The following is a 14,327-nucleotide window of genomic DNA, read 5'->3' as shown; positions in this document are numbered from 1 at the left end:
GACACACCCTTTCCAGTTTGGCAACTTGTGTGCAAAAATTCCGAATTGAAAAAAAGTGAAATAATGCAAACAAAAATCAAAAGCATTTTTCCTTCTGTTTGTTTAGCTCTTCTAGCCAAGAATTGAGGAATGATGGGGAGACTTAAGGCTCACTTGTCTCACAGATGAAGAGTCAAAAGCCAGTGGGTTTGTGGCATGTAAAAGGTGGGGAAGAGGGTGATGGGGAAGCTCTCCTTCTGGGCTGCAAGAAACCAAGAACACTGGGGAGCATCCAGAGTTGATCTTGGCACTCACCCATAGTAGTAAACTGAGCCCTCCAATTCATTGTATGTTCTGTTGCTCATGTCTTTTACAGACTGGTCCCCTCATCCAGAATGTCCTCTCCCTCCTTTCTACTGAGTTGAATCCTATACATTCATTAACATGTTATCCTCCTTCCTAAAGCCCTCACTGTCCAATCTAGTCTATGGTAAACAGTTCCTCCTCTAAGATACATGTTTTTTTGTGGCTTTGCCATCCCTTTAAAACATGTATATTACCTTGTTATAATTATGTAATTGATCTGCCCAGTTTTTATGAGCAGGGTTTATAACTTAACTTTCCATCTTATCTTTAATTCTCATGGTACAATTTACAGACAGGTACTCAACAATATTTTTGACACTGGTGTCGTATAAAGTTTTTACTATGGAGATGACATATAAAGACTGACTGCAGTTTTTTCCATTCAACATGTAATGATTAAATGCCTTCTACATGTCATGCTGGGGATACAGTGGAGTAAACACAGACACAGACTGTCCTCCCCATTGGAAAGTATTTGTACATACTATCCTCTGGCACACCATCTCTGTGATTGAGAATTTAAATGCTCTAAGCTTGTTCAGAAGGTAGCTATGAATATATATAGTAATATATATTACTATATAAATATACTTATAAATTTAAGTATATTATTATACTTAAGTATAAGTAAATATACTTATAAATTATAAGAGCTAATTATTAATATCTACTTGTTGCCATTTATTGAGCATGTGCATATAATTGCATTTGATTTTCTTTGGTTTTTTTTTTTCTGTTATTATTTTTCAATAAAAAAAGTTGCAGGGGAGGAGATGGAGTCTTGCTATATTGCCCAGGCTGGTCTTGAATTCCTGAGTTTAAACAATCTTCCTGCCTTAGCCTCCCAAAGTGTTAGGATTATAGGTGTGAGCCACTGTGCCCAACCTGATTTTTTTAACTCTGAAAGATTGTCCACCTTTCATCAATGTAGCATCTAAGGCTCAGCAAAGTAAAGGAAATGAGTCAAGCTCATACAAGTCGACTCTGTCTGACTGTAAAGCGGGGGGGAGGGAGGGGAAATGCTATGTTTCTAGGCACTTCCTATTCCTATAAACAGCCTCCTTGTTTTTTTTTCTTCTCGACAGCAAAGTAGTCTTAAATAATACAACTCTTGAAAGGAAAAAGGAACGTATGTTAGACTCACATGGGCCATACCCTTTTACTTTTCACACTTTGTTGCTGGGAATCCCCCTTCCCTTCCTGTGTCCCATATGTTACCTGGAAGATAGTTCATGTGCCTTCATAGATACTTACAATCTAAAAGAAGACTATGTTTATACTCACATCTTAGGATATATGTAATATTTATTGTAATCTGGTATTGCTTTTGTAAAGAATTTCTGGAGAGGGATTTAATTATAAATTACATATTATATGCACCGTTGATAACAATCTTGGCAATATTCATACTTCAATTTTCTGGTGTATAAAGATAAAGCTTGTGTCTCCAAAAAGGAGTGATTTATGTACAAAGATGTTCATTGTACATGAATAAGTGAATAATATGTTTCTCCCACAACGTTTTTTTTTTTAAGATAACTGAACTGCTTAATGATGTGGAAAGACTAAAACAAGCACTCAATGGCCTTTCCCAACTCACCTACACAAGTGGGAACCCCACCAAGAGGCAGAGCCAGCTGATTGACACTCTGCAGCACCAAGTGAAATCTCTGGAGCAACAGCTGGCTGTGAGTAACCAGGCACACGGGACTTTGTGTGAATATGTGCTGGTTCCCTGTAGTTAGTTTGTAAGGTTAATTTAGAAATTAAAGTGATCTGTAGCTGTGTTTGGATCCAAGAATGTAATTGTTTTTATATACGAAAAGTTACCTATACTGGTGGTGTAATAATACTTATTTGATGCCTACTGTACACCAGGTACCATATTAAACATTTTACATACTTTATCTATAAACTTTATCTTCATCACAATCTCACAAAGCAGGTTTATTCCCTCCATTTAATTCTTAAGGAAACAAAGAATAAAATATTTGATGCCTGGGGTCATTCAGCTGGGGTATAAATGTGGAACTGGCTGACTCCAAATCCAGCATCTTTCTCATTGCAGTGTACTCTCTAAAATATTGGTCCACTAAACTAAAGGAGGTTTTAAAATAATCTTTTATCTTTGTGAATAAAGAGGCATTCCTAGGTTTTATACCTTATATAGAAGAATAAATGCCTGGATTTAGAAGTTAAAGTTCGAAGGTCTGGTCTCAGTCTTGCCACTTGCAAGGAAGTGGCAAGGAACATTCCCTTTAACTCTTGGTTTTCTCATCCACAAAACAGAATAATAACTGATTACTTGTTTGTTTACATTTTTTTTAAAGATGGAGTCTTGCTATGTTGCTTAGGCTTGTCTCCAATGGGGTCTTGCTATAGGCTGATCTCCTGGGCTCAAGTGATCCTACTGCCTCAGTTTCCTGAGTATCTGGGACTATGCTTTTAATTATGCACTAATACACACGAAATGCTAAGTAAAATGGCCCAATCACATGTAAATTGCTATTGATGTTTCCCTATTTCATAGAATTGTTTATTTTTTAAGAGGAGAAAGGTTTTTTGTAGTGTTTATTTTTTAACACTGTAGGCCTACAGATTAAGGATGGTAAATTGTGACTTTGGATCTTATCTAAAGAGTATAGTGTCCCTTTAGTAATTGGAAATATTTGTTTATTGTTCATTATCTTCATGACACTGTGCTAAGCAGGAATAAAGAAAGTATGCCATTCCTGTCCCCAAGGAATTCTGGGTAGTTAGGGAGGCAAAATACAGATTCGTAAAATGACAAGATGAGAGATGTCAAATATAGAATTGAGAATGCAGATTCTAAGTAATGGGAGTTTCCAGGAAGGAAAGATTAGTGGTGTGGTGGAAGCTAGTTTTAAAGAAGGGAGTACCTGGCTTCAACTTGTAAAGTAGATGCTGTTTTGGTAGGTGAAAGGAAAGTAGAGGCTCTTCCATCCAAAGAAAATAGTGTAAAAAAAGCATGGAGATGGAATACGAGTGACATGGCCAGAGGGCAGTAAAAGGCCTGCCTGTAGAGTAGTCCCCCTCTTACCCACTGAGGGTATGTTCCAAGACCCCAAGTGGATGCCTGAAATCATGGATAGGACCTGCTGAACCCTGTATATGCTATAAAGCGTGGAGACAGAATACAAGTGGCATGGCCAGAGGGCACTGAAAGGCCTACCTGTAGAGTAGTCCCCCTCTTACCAGCTGAGGCTGTGTTCCAAGACCCCCAGTGGATGCCTGAAACCATGGATAGGACCTGCTGAACCCTATCTAAGCTATGTTTTCCCCCCATATATAAATACCTGTGATAAAGTTTAATTTATCAATTGGGCACAGTAAGAGATTAATAACAATAGTATAATAAAATAGAACAATTATAACAATATGTTGTAATAAAAGTTATGTGAATGTGGTCTCTATATCTCCCAATATCTTATTGTACTATACCATGGGCAACTGAAATAGAGAAAGTGAAACCGCTGATCGCAAAACTGCCAATAAGAGGGGACTGCTGTATTTGAGAGCCAATGTTTGAAGCCAAACTGTGGAAGTCATTGAGAACCAAACTGATGAATTTGGATTCTCTCATGTATGTAAAGAAGTGTCACTCAAGATTTTTGAGCCAAAAGTGATGTTAGGAAAGAGGTACCTTAGTCTCAGAGGCATGATAGGGAATACGATGTGGAGATAGGAAGACAGGATAGGAAGCGTTTGCAATAATCCAAACATGTGATAAGTGTCTACAGAAAGTCATGGCACTAGATGTGAACTAAAGCAATAATTTCATGTTACTTAGGGAAAGTAGCATTACTGTCATTAGCCACACATTCATTAGAGAAGTTTCTATTGTTATGTTTTGGAATTCTGCATCTGGTAGGTCCAAGGTAGTTTGTTGTTAGAAATAGCAGGAGCACCTTAATAATAATAATAATAATAATAGTTTTGTAGCATGAAGCCTGAGCATTGTCCAAGTTTGGAAATGTCAGTGCTGATATTCACATCTGCCCATCTTTCCGCATTTCTAGGATGCTGACAGACAGCATCAAGAAGTAATTGCAATTTATCGGACACACCTTCTTAGTGCTGCACAGGTAAAGAGCTACTTCTCCTTTGGAAAGAATATTGCTTTAGAGATAATAATTTTTTATTTTCAAATAAATTTATGTGAAAGTAATTGATGTTTAAAGTAGCTGCACCCCATATGCTTATTTAAAAATAATTATGTTTCTTTTAATCATGGTTTGTGGATCTCTCAGAAAAATTTACAAAGCTATATGGCAACACAACATCTTAAATTTAGTGTTGTCTCCATCTGCTTGTCACTCAGTTTATAGACAGTTTGGTAACATGTGATGGTAGCACACGTTAATGGTGTTGCTAGCTGGAGACAGTGCCTTGACATCCACACGTGGCTGTCATCTAAGAGGAGAGGGGGAATGGCTTTGAATACTAGAAAAGTACAAAAGTGACAAGCAGGGTGTTATGTGTATAGGACTGTAGTAATTAAAGACAAAATGATTTGTTAAGAGAGAATTGGTGATAATTATTTACCAAGCCTTAACTTGGCTTGGTAAAGCCAAGGAATAATTAAGGAATAATTTTATGAATTCCCTTTTTTAGGGGTGTACTGAGGAAGTTATTGTTAAAAAAAAAAAAAAAACATACTAAGAAATGATTAACATATAAAGGATACTATACTTAATTTCCTGTAGAAACACCATGAGCCACATCCCCAAAATTCTCCGAATAGATTTTTTTCAGGAAGAAAATGTACTAAAAGAAACACATTTTAGAATGACAGAGATAATGGGAATTATTTGAATTTGAAGTATGTTAGGCCACACTGTAAAAACAAGCCAAAAAAAAAAAAGGGAAAGATTCAAAAAAAGATCAATTTTAAACAGAGAACTAGATAAAATAATGAAAGATACTTTATGATATCAAATTCTTAAAATCAATAGACCTGCCATTTCTATAGGAGATGGAGGGGAAACCAATGAAAAAGAATGAATGATATGATAGAACAAGGTATCTTAGCTACTCTTTTGAGCAAATCAGAGATAAGAATTTTAAAGTTTATTGCAATTATTAGAGAAGATTATTGAGGGACAGTGAATAGGAAGTTCAAGTGGGGAAATAGTAGAAAATCTGTATTAGAGAGGCTGAGAAACTCACTAGTATTGGCCATGAGAGGAAGAGCTTGCTCTTAATGAAAAATACAGCAAACTAAGAATCCTTTCCACTTTGTATAATATGCACTTCCAGAATTTGAAATTATTTTCTACTGTGTCCTAATGAAACATAACAAAAGCAATTGGCATCAGAAATAGTCTTGCCTTCTGGCTTCATAAAGTTAACTAAGAAATTCAGTTCAGTCAACTATGGCTAATGTTTGAAATGTAAACATCCTGCTGTTATAGAAACAGATTTTGGAAGCAAAACTTTTCATATTAATAGGAAGTGTTGTGCTGAAACCTATTCAGGTACTCCAGGAAAAAAAACATACGTGTGTGTTGGGAGGGGGTGTGGTATTGTAATAGGCCCACCATATTGAGCTGCATTTAATCAACTCATGCCATCATTTTAAGTTTAAAGTATGTTTTAAAAATATAAATGGTGAACATGCATGTAAAAAAGATAACTTGGTTTCATCAGTAATGGGGGAGATGCAAAGGAATAAGAACATATTGGGGCTGGAAATATTACACACAAGATTATAGTCTATCGTGTTAGCCAGAGTGTATGGGAAACGGGCATTTTTAGTCCATTGATGGTAGTACAGATTGTTATAATCTCTATAGAGGGAAATTTTGTAGTACTTAACAGAATTAAAAATTGAGACTGCTTTTTGACCCAGCAATTTCTTCTCTAGTAATCTTTCCATTAAGATTGGAAATACCTTAAATGTCCATCATTAGGGGAATGGGTAAAGAAATGTAATATATCCATGCAGTGGATATTATACAATAACTTAAAATAATTGAGTAGCTCAAGGGAAAGATTTTTATGACACTACATAAAAAAGCAAGTTATAAAATAATATATATTATATGAACCTATTTATGTAAAAACATAAATATGGGTTTTTAAAATCAATTACTTAAATTTTAAATTTTTTAAGGAGATAGAGTCTTTCTCTGTCATCCAGACTGGAGTGCAGTGGCACAGTCATAACTCATACAGCCTCAACTCCTGGGCTCAAGTGATCATCCTCCCTCAACCTCCCAAGTAGCTGGGACTACAGGCGCATGCCACCACACCCAGCTAATTTTTTTTTATTTTTTTTAAGTTTTTGAGATGGAGTCTCACTCTATTGTTTAGGCTGGTCTTAAACTCCTGGCCTCAAGTGATCCTCCCACCTTGGCCTCCCAAAGTGCTGGGATTGCAGGTGTGAGCCACCGTGTTTGGCCATCAGTTAGTTTTCTAATTTAAAAAAAAAAAAAAAAAAAAAAAATCCTCAGCAGCAACAACAGATTTCCTTGTAGTTTACTTTGCTCATGTATAACTTATGCTGCCCTATCATTCAAGGCTGTTATTAAAAAAGAGAAGGAGGGAGGTTTATCCATATGTTTTCTGATAATGGATGTTAGAGCAACTGGTGTGCTCTAGTCTTTTTTTTTTTAGATGGGGTCTCGCCCTGTCACTCAGGCTGGAGTGCAGTGCCACGATCTCGGTTCACTGCAACCTCCGCCTCCCAGGTTCAAGCGATTCTCCTGTCTCAGCCTCCCGAATAGCTGGGATTACAGACGTGTGCCACTACAACCGGCTTATTTTTGTATTTTTACTAGAGACGGAGTTTTGCCATGTTGGCCAGGCTGGTCTCAAACTCCTGACCTCAAATGATCCACCCACCTCGGCCTCCCAAAGTGCTGGGATTGCAGGCATGAGCCACCACACCCAGCCGTGCACTCCTTATTAATTGACTTTATTTTCATGATAGGCTGTACCCCCTTTTCCTTTAGATATCACAATGGTGAGGATTTAGCATTTGATGAGTCAATGACTAGTTATGCTTTGTAAAAGCTTTGTCTTTAGAATTCTTATGTAAACAAAGATTACATAAAATAATGCTCCTCTTTCTTCTTTCTCCGAAGGGTCACATGGATGAAGATGTTCAGGAGGCTCTGCTCCAGATCATACAAATGCGGCAGGGGCTTGTGTGCTAGCACTTAGCACTGACGGCCAGTATCTGTTTTATCTTGCTGGTGCTGAACATTCTTTGTGCAACTCCATGGTCTTTCTGGGCCTTACTGTGCTGGTATAATTAAAATAAAATATATTTTGTTCCATTGGTAGGTTTTTTTTAAAAATTAGATGAATATATTAGTCTTTTTCAATATCAGTGTGAATCTTATTTTCTGTATGTGTTAATTTTACAAATAGGCAAACAACATAACACTTTGCCCTGGATTGACTACATATTTTTAAACCTTCAAGTCCCTAATAAAACATGAGCCATCTGAGTGAGTCCATATGAAACGAGGTTAGGCTGAAATAATTTCTTAAAGATGTCTTTCAGAGAAATTAATTTGGTTGGTGGCCACTTTTAGGTGGATCAAAAAACCTTTCAGATCCTCAGAACCCTGAGACATAATACAGTTGCGAGGAATGTGTTATGACTTGGCTGGCCAAGTTACATATTACAGTATCTTTATTGAGGTAACTTCATTAGTGTCTTTGGCCTTTTTTGTAGTTATAGGTATTTTTTCTTTTTACACTAATAACTTTCATGCCTTTTAAAATAAATTAATTTTCATAAATGGTTTGTGGTGCTAAATTACATTTAGATTAAGAACAGGCAGGGGTGGAATATATCAGGAATTTATAATAAAATTGCCTCAATCTCTAAAACAGTATCTTAATTTTTACTTGTGGTGACTGTTCTTGCCCACAGTATTAGTGAATAATGATAAATGATATACTAGATTTTTCAAAGTGTCAAAACCTTTAGACTTTTTTTTAGCAATTAGTTTGACATTTGCTACTGTAGTAACCAAGCACTCATTATATATGCATCCTCCAAATGTTTCATGCTTATTTATAGGAAAGTTATACTAATGAGATTAATAATGTGAAATACAGTTTTCTTGCAAAATTAGCATTAGAGAATTGATTTTAGATAACAGATTTTCGAAGTTTTAGAGAAAAGTGCAGTAATACAGTAAACGGAAAGAGTATATAGGTAGCAATAAAATAATGTAAGTGGACATGTTTATAGTAAATACTCTGAAGTAACCAACCATTTTTATGTACTGCGTCTCATTAGGGAAAGTTTATATGTCTTGTTATTTTTTATTAACATTTTACTTACCATTCGGAGTGAAAATTACTAATTTGAGTATTAACAAATGACTGAATAAATGGATCATTGCTGTTAGGTCTTCTCAAATTGCAAAATGTGCCTTAGCAATAATCTTTGAACATCCTGAACCAGATTTTGTAATCCTATTTTTTTTAATAGGGTAAAAGTACCATCAAAATGACTTCTCATACCAAAGAATAAGTCATCATATTTTTTCAGTGTTGAAACAACATTGAAAGTCAGAATTGGATTTATTTTTAATTCTTTATATGGTTTACATAAGCTATATCTGTTTCTTTAATTATTATGTTTAATGTTGTCCTTCAGCATGAGTTCTGTTTCACAAATTTTGGGCCACCTATTTTTATTTCAGTAAAAAAAAAAAATTAAAATTAAAAAAGTTGCCAGGGGTAGTGGCTTATGCCTGTAGAATCCTTTGGGAGGCCGAGGCAGGTAGATCACCTGAGGTCAGGAGTTCAGACCACCTGACCAATATGGTGAAACCCTGTCTCTATTAAAACTACAAAAAATAACCCGGCGTGGTGGCGGACGTCTGTATTCCCAGATACTTGGGAGGCTGAGATGGAAGAATCGCTTGAACACGGGAGGCGGAGGTTGCGGTGAGCCAAGATCACGCCACTGCACTCCAGCTTGAGCAACAGCAAGACTCCATCTCAAAATAAAATAAAATAAAAGCTCTACAATATACAATAGAGCAAAGTTTTAAACTGAATATTTATATTAAGTGTTTTATTTTCCACATTAGAGATGGGAAGGGAATCTTATGTGTATTTTATTTTGTTTTCAACCATTAATAAAGTTTTCTCTAGAATATTGTTTTGAACATCCTTGTAAAAGGATTTGCAAGTTAAACTAGTTTATTTACTGTGTGTGAGGGCATTGGGAGTGGGAAACGATGGGCTCCAGAGTACAAATGAGAATACCCATTTTCCTTCAGCTCTCTGAAGTAAAATATCAAGTACCTCCTTCAACTAATCTTGTCTCATTCACTTACCTTTTGATATTGAAGATAGAAATTGCATTTACAACACTGAAGACTAAAGCTTTTTAATTAGTAAACAAGTGGAACATAGGTAATGGACAATGCTGGCCACTGCCATTCTGTGTTCAGAAAGACCGTGAGACCTGAACATTTGGCCAAGAGGAAAGAAGAGTGATATTGTCTAAGATGTCATGAGAGTGCTCTCTCAGAGAATCACTCAATTCCTATTGGAGTGCAATCCTTACATGAAAGCTTTATTACTCTTGTTCTGTGTAGTTTTTTTTTTTTTTTTTTTGGTCGCTTCCCCATCAGAAAAGCATATTCTTTTTGATAGAGGGTCAGTGTTATAAATAATTGTCTACTGAAATAAAATCAAATATTCATGCGTTGAGCGTCTTAAATTTTAATATTATGGTGACTATAATCACTTAACTATATCAGCATTGTTCCAGAATTCCAGATGAATTTAGCTCTGTCTTTTTTATGGCTTTTTAGTTGAACCTTTTCTCTTGACCCCAACCAAATTTTGTAGTTTACAATTTTCTACTCTTCTATAAATGCATTGGCTCATTGCTGCTTTAAAAATCTTGCAGCTTCAGAACATGAGCATTTTTTTTCTCCAGTGTTACCAGCTTTCCTCTGACTAGCACCTAAAAACTGTTCTCACACATGTGCTTGTTACCCTACCTGAATGTTCATGTCTTTGACTGACTTGTTTCAAAGTAAAAAAGGGAAGAGTTTCAAGTTAATTTTTTTTTTTTTTTTTTTTTTTTTTTTTTGGTGTTCATGGTGACTAGATACGTCAGTGCCTGCTTGCAGGAGTGCCGGACCTTAGCAGTGGTTACAAGCTTCTTTTGACATCTGCTTCACCATGGTAGAAGACAGTTACTTCTTATTGCCTCTGTTTTCCTCATCCCTGGATTCTGCAACCTTGTGATCTTTTCTCTTCTTGTTGGTTCTGTGCACCAAAGTAATGGTAGCACCTCTGGCACCAAAATACGGGTTGAAAGAGAATGCCTGTGATGAACATGGAAGATGTAGCTGACCTAGATCTTACCCCTGGCCCATAAGTTTTATGAATAAGTTCAGAGGGAGGATAAAAAGCACTAGATGAGTAAAGGCAGAATTTGCACTATAAAATAGATTGTGCACAAAATACAAAATGAAAATTAGTATAGACATTTCAACTGTCATTTCATTCAGTGTTGTTCCCAGCTAAACTGGAAACTGAACCTGAGACTGTTGCTGGAAATTCAGTTCTTCCCCATGTTTTGGTCTTAGCTCTTTGAAACAGGACTATTTAGACCAGCCTCTCCAGGTAAATATTAACCTGCTTCTTAGCATAGTTTCTGATTATTAATATATTGACCTTTGGGCTCAAGTGAGTAATGAATGTACAGATTTTTGTTTTTAAAGATCAAGCTGTATCAGCAATGGCATTCCAACAGACTCCCTGGGCAGTGAGGGTGCTTGTGTTCAGCGTAATTGGGCATGTGACATCACTTACATATTAGAGGCATTTTCATTATTTATGCCTGCATGAACAAACATCGGTGATGAATGAATTAAACCAAAAAGAGAAGGTTACAAAAATGTCATATGTAAATGAAAAAGAGCAAGACTTGTGAAGGTTGCTTCTCCAGTTCATATATATATGTAATTCAGTCTAATTTATATGTATGTATATTCCATTCAGTTAAAATAATGGAAGAGACATCAATAAAAACAATGCACCTTATAATTGATATTTGGCATCAAATTATACTTAATACGCCTGATTTTTTTTTTTTTTTCCCACTCTTGTTGCATAGGCTAAAGTGGTTCAGGCTCATCTCACTGCAACTTCCGCCTCCAGGGTTCAAGTGATTCCCCTGCCTCAAGCCTCCCAAGTAGCTGGGATTACAGGCATGCACCACCATGCCTGGCTAATTTTGTATTTTTAGTAGAGATGGGGATTTCACTATTTTGGTCAGGCTGGTCTCGAACTCCTGACCTCAGGTGATCCACCCACCTCAGCCTCCCAAAGTGCTGGGATTACAGGCATGAGTCACCACGCCTGGCCTGACTTTTATATTTTAAGCAAGTTTGCAGTTTTTTTCAAGATAGCAGTCATGGGAATATTCTGAATTCTGGAAAGAGTTTAGAGAGGTTATTGCCTTCTTAATAATTTAGAGTGTCTATTGCTCTGCCAAGTCAGAAGATTAACATTTAATAGAAAAAAATTATATATCTATAATTCAGTCACAGCTATTAGATCAGATGGATTTTACATTAAGTGAAAAAGATGTTGAGCATTTAAGGACCATTAAACTACAGGACTCTTTCATTGGGTTTAAAGGCCCCCAAGCCAGGGTCCTGCTGCGAAGAGTATTTATTTTACATATACAAAACCCATTAAGGATGGGAAAGGGGCACACATTTTAAAAGAAAATAGGCCATGAAAAAGTGTGATTTTCCACATTGTGAACAGCTACCAAACAGATTCAGTCTTATAATAATTAGTTTTATGCATCATTAAGTAGCTTGCTTACCGGCTAGAAGAATATGGTGAAGCCCATTTTAAAAGTGGTACCTGCAGGAAATCCAAGTAGCTACATGTCCTTTGTTGATATTTCACTTAGAGAAACTGCATTTCTAGTAGTTTCCAGGATTCTTAAGGTTGCTATGTATTGTCAGGAATTTAAGTTTGGAAATGCCTTCTTCAGTGGTCCTTAAGGACCATGAAAACAAAGACTCAGAGAAGAGTTCTAGTAAGTGTTTACTTTTTCTAGCAATGCTCGAATTATCAATGAGAGAGTGGAATTTGACCCTTGAGAAGAATCACTTGCCTATTGGAAGAAAGTCTGCACCATTCTCTTTATTAAGTGCTTATCACAATCCCATTGTTGAAATTAATACCTTAATGTAAGTTTTTCTTACTATTTATACCATGCCTCCTGCCCCATTTCTACTTCCAAAAATGGGAAGAGTTTTAGGAGTTTAAAAGCAAATAGACTCAGGGAGGATGTGAGAATGGAGTTAATATAATTTGTAACTTTTTCCCCCCTACAATGTCCAAACAAATTTGGTGATTTTCTTTCTTGCTATTCTAGGCTTTTTTAAATTGCCTCTGACTAAAGTGGCACCTTATGGGCTGCTTCAGAAATTTTCTTCAGGATTTAAAAATGAAGCCGATTCATATTCAGAGTCTTCCTGCTGAAAATCTGTTAAGCCAAAATAAAAATGACTGCTACTTAAATTTTTTTTTTCCCTCTTTGTTGTTGCTGCAAACATTGTCTCACTTACAGGAGTTGCAAGATCTCATTTATGCAGTTAAAACTCACTCTGCTTTGTACAAATGGAGAGAGATGAACCATCCCAGGACTACCAGTACAAGTCCTAAGGATTAAAGTGCATCTGCCTCAATCAAATAAATGTGAGCTGCACTCCTGAGTGTGGAAGGTTTTTTTTTTTTAAGTGAATTGTTCCAGTTGGCCTTAATCCCTAAGCAATATAGCTCCTTTAAAACCATCTTTATTCATTCACACCAATTGACACTTAAAATCCCCCAGCCACTGTTCATCTAAGTCTAAATATAGCTGTTAGAGTCAAATGTGTTTAAGAGGATTTGCAATCTGATTATCCAAAATACTGTTTATTGTCAATGTTTTTGGTGTGCCATGGCCAATCTTATTATTATAATGTACATAGCCATTTAACGGCAGCAGAGCCTAAAATATATCACAGCAATTGGGATAACCTGAAGGAGGGCTTTTCTCCAGCTCCACGCTGTCATTCTGGCACAGCTTGTTGTGTGGTTACGAACATCAGAAAGAATTCCTTAATAAGCTCTTGCTCTCCTTCCAGACCCTTTTGGGCAAGCCCTCCATGTTCTCTAAGTAGAGAGCAGTTACCAGGACAACAGAGAATTTGAGGAAGATTTAATTGTGATTTGATGTCTAACCAGAATAAAGAGCTAGTGCCCTGAATTTATATTCTAGGTTTCCAAGCAAATGTCAATATGCATATTTATTATTTTTGCCCTTCCTCATTATAAAAAGGATTTTAAGATGGCTCACATTTTTTTTTCTTTTTGTTAATATGGGAGAGGAGAATGGGGATGATAAATACTAAAAGGATAGGAAAAACAAGCAACAACTTGTTGTGCAGGAAACATGCCAGTTAACAATATAATATCCTGCTTTTCTGGGGCTGACCTCAGTTTGACTCTGAACTTCCTAGTGGCCAGTGTAATGATGAAAACATCACATATATGTGAGACACGGTGTCAGACAGAGCACAGATATTCCTGGTTCTGAAACTGGCCTGGTGTTCCCCGTGGGTCCAGCACATCAATTGGTATACATCTCAAGCTGAGGCGCGCAGTGCCTCAGGGCACATGCCCTGGGATAAAAATGGCACATCTTCCTAAAGTGCTTCCATCGGACCTAAAAAGAAAACTATTTTTAGTAACATTTTTATTTTGGAGTAATTTGTAGTCCGTGAGATGACTGAACCAGGGTAATAGCAGTCCATATTTTGGGTCCATAAGGAAAAATCTGTTTTTGTTTTTTTTTTTCTTGCCTTATTCTTGGGCCACAGATGTTTCAAACAAATTTCTTAAGTAGATACCTGTGTCTGGTTGTTTTTGGTTGGTTCGTTGTTTTTTTGCCTGCCTTTTAC

General features: G+C 36.4%; 1 protein-coding gene across 3 annotated transcripts in view; it reads left to right on the top strand.

Annotated features, from left to right (window-relative positions):
• The window catches only part of UACA (uveal autoantigen with coiled-coil domains and ankyrin repeats), a 103,047-nt gene extending 92,991 nt beyond the window's left edge, over window positions 1-10,056 (top strand). Inside the window, exons 17-19 of one of the 3 annotated variants that reach the window (XM_023220902.2) lie at window positions 1,881-2,033; window positions 4,386-4,451; window positions 7,455-10,056. In XM_023220902.2, coding sequence (XP_023076670.1) covers window positions 1,881-2,033; window positions 4,386-4,451; window positions 7,455-7,526 — 291 coding nt within the window. In that variant the 3' untranslated portion in view covers window positions 7,527-10,056. The remainder of the gene's footprint in view (window positions 1-1,880; window positions 2,034-4,385; window positions 4,452-7,454) is intronic. The other 2 variants (XM_023220901.1, XM_023220903.1) reach the window with 2 other exon arrangements.
• The last annotated feature ends 4,271 nt before the right edge of the window (window positions 10,057-14,327 follow it).

This window comes from Piliocolobus tephrosceles, chromosome 6, assembly GCF_002776525.5.
Source record: "Piliocolobus tephrosceles isolate RC106 chromosome 6, ASM277652v3, whole genome shotgun sequence".
NCBI lineage: Eukaryota > Metazoa > Chordata > Mammalia > Primates > Cercopithecidae > Piliocolobus > Piliocolobus tephrosceles.
The sequence above is the reverse complement of the archived record's forward strand: the minus strand, read 5'-3'. Positions and strand labels throughout refer to the sequence as shown.